Genomic DNA, 2,981 nt, shown 5'->3' with positions numbered 1-2,981 from the left:
CTTCTGTCAAGATCCAAAGGAGACAGAATCTAGAGACAGGCCACAATGGTGCAGTGACAGAATAAAGACCTGGTTGCTAGGGTCAGGGAATAAACACCGGAAGCCTGGAAGAAGAGAAATGGAGCCCTAGCTCTTAGTCCCCTTTCCCACCCTCCTTCCTCTTAGGTTGTGTGAGATGTTACCTTTCACCTAAACATCATCTTCCTGATTTCAGACCTTAACTCTGGTCTCTGAGTTCTGCTTAGTTCCACATTTTCTACCCATTTGCACAGAGGACCACCACCTCTCCTTTCTGGAATCGCTAAGGTTTTCTACTTCACTTATGACCTGGTCATCAGCCCTACTAATTCAGCTGAGATGGAAGTGCCCACCCCCTCCAAAACACTTAAGCCTCCTGATCTCAATGAAGAGTCTTTGGACCCTAGGATTATGATTGCCTTATTTGAAATTGGATCACTTCCCCCAGTTTCTTGCCGTTCTCTTCCTTCGCTAAAAAGTAGTGACCATGAAGCAACTGAACAGCGAATTGCAAAGAAGTTTGAAAGCCTCTTAAAAGAAATTAAAGATATTGTTAAACATGTGACAAGTTATGAACAGAAGGTCACAGAAACAAAAGAATCTTTTAAGGAAACCAATATGTCTGAGCTGACAGAACTTAGAGAAAAAATCATAGAACTTGATGAAATAAATAAAGTACTAGTGAAAAAACTCCTTGCTAGTTTGGACCTAGGGAAAAAAGAGAATGCAAAGAAACAGGAGATGAGGTTGGACAACCAGAACTCTGAGGACACAGTGCAAGACTGTTCAAGAGATTTGGTAAATTGCTCAAGAGGACAAAAAGCCCTTCCTGAAACTCAGCTAAGTAAGGAAAAAGCAAAGCACAGATTCCCTCACATTCAAGAAGAAAATATCAGACTGAGGAGCAACATGGAGCAGTTACTACAGGAAGCAGAACACTGGAGTGTGGAACATACTGAGCTCAGCAAACTAATAAAATCCTATCAGGAATCTCAGAATGACATCAATACTCTTAAAAATAATGGCACCCATTCCCCAACTCAAACAAATAATGAGTCAGCTAAGCAAGAGCTGGAGGAACAAGTGAAGAGACTGAGACGAGACACATATTCATTGCATTTGATTGCAGCCTTGCTGGAGAATGAATGCCAGATCTTAGAGCAGAGAGTAGAGCTGCTTGATGAACTCCATTATCGGAAGGAAGAGCCTCTACAAGGAGAGCCAATGCAAATAAATCACGAGCAAAACGGCAAGGAGCAGAAGCCACCAGAGGCAGACAAGGTCAAAGTACATGAGAAAAACATGCCAGAAGTGGAAGGTACATTTCACAAAAGAGATCAGTTCTTTAGAAGCCTGGATATTTGTCATAATAAGAAAGCTCATAATAATCAGTTCAATACTCGTATTGCAAAAAGAGCTCTTGTGATAAAGAGGCCAGCTAGCAGCTTAAGTTAAAAAATACCAAAAGTAGAAGAAAAGGCAGATCTTCAAAAAATTATATAGTACATCCAGCTCCAGGCATATCAATCATCAAACCTAAGAGAGACCTGTTTGTTCAACCAAGAAATAGCCATAGAACAAAAAGGTTAACATTTAACACTGTTCATTACCTTGATGGTTAGGTAAGTTTGGTCTTTAATGACCATCAATGTCAACTTTTGCTCGCATTAGTCATCTTTACAAGCTGGTTTTGTAGTTATTACACAGAGAGCTATGACACTTTAACCAAAAGTGAGAATTTACAGGTCCAAATAAGTAAAGATCTAAATAAAAACCACAACAAACAAAGGAAGGGATTCTTTTTTCTTTATTTAATCATTGCCTTGGGGAGGGAAGTTCTGGGGGGAAAAGTATATAACACTTCAATTGTGAACCTTTCAAACTCCCTTTCAAAAGCATATTCCGTTTCCTATTTATTATCCACTGAAGTATGGGCTGTAGTGGAGTTTAAAAAAGCTGATAAATCACTCCTAATCTTCCATAAATTTCCCTATTCCCTGGATTTATTGTTACTAATATTCCCTTCTTGCTCCTCAAATAGTAAATGGTGGGCATACCAGGTAGCAGAGACCTTGGGGAAGGACACCTTGGCTTCTTTAGAAGAATAGATGCGTCTCAAGATTTTGTTCTGTGCTGGAAAAATTCGTCTCATTAATCCAAGTGAGGATAATTATTCAGAATTACTCAGGGAAAAAAGCATTATCCTCTGTTAAGAGGACTGAAATTTTGGTTCCAGGAAAGATGGAGCAGAATCACTTCTCCCTGTTCCTCCCATTCAGTTCAGTTCAGTCGCTCAGTCGTGACCGATTCTTTGCTATCCCATGAATCACAGCACACCAGGCCTCCCTGTCCATCACCAACTCCTGGAGTTTACTCAAACGCATGTCCATCAAGTTGATGGTGCCATTCAGCCATCTCATCCTCTGTTGTCCCTTTCTCCTCCTGCCCACAATCCCTTCTAGCATCAGAGTCTTTTCCAAAGTGTCAACTCTTCACTTGAGGTGGCCAAAGTATTGGAGTTTCAGCTTCAGCATCAGTCCTTCCAATGAATATTCAGGACTGATTTCCTTTAGGATGGACTGGTTGGATCTCCATGCAGTCCAAGGGACTCTCAAGAGTCTTCCCCAGCACCACAGTTCAAAGGCATCACTTCTTCGGTACTCAGCTTTCTTCACAGTCCAACTCTCACATCCATACATGACCACTGGAAAAACCATAGCCTTGACTAGACGGACCTTTGTTGGCAAAGTAATATCTCTGCTTTTTAATATGATATCTAGGTTGGTCATAACTTTCTTTCCAAGGAGTAAGCGTCTTTTAATTTCATGGCTGCAGTCACCATCTGCAGTGATTTTGGAGCCCCCCAAAATAAAGTCTGACACTGTTTCCCCATCTATTTGCCATGAAGTGATGGGACCAGATGCCATGATCTTAGTTTTCTGAATGTTGAGCTTTAAGCCAAC

At 41.0% G+C, this 2,981-nt stretch overlaps 1 protein-coding gene across 1 annotated transcript; it reads left to right on the top strand.

The window, feature by feature from the left end:
- Positions 1–354: 354 nt before the first annotated feature.
- Positions 355–1,473, top strand: SPZ1 (spermatogenic leucine zipper 1). The gene has a single exon (XM_040262793.1). It carries the CDS (start codon positions 358–360, stop codon positions 1,471–1,473), a length of 1,116 nt encoding a protein of 371 aa, XP_040118727.1. The 5' UTR covers positions 355–357.
- The last annotated feature ends 1,508 nt before the right edge of the window (positions 1,474–2,981 follow it).

This window comes from Oryx dammah, unplaced genomic scaffold (genome assembly GCF_014754425.2).
Source record: "Oryx dammah isolate SB20612 unplaced genomic scaffold, SCBI_Odam_1.1 HiC_scaffold_20, whole genome shotgun sequence".
In the NCBI taxonomy this organism is placed as follows: Eukaryota; Metazoa; Chordata; class Mammalia; order Artiodactyla; family Bovidae; genus Oryx; species Oryx dammah.
This window is presented reverse-complemented; position numbering and strand designations above follow the sequence as displayed.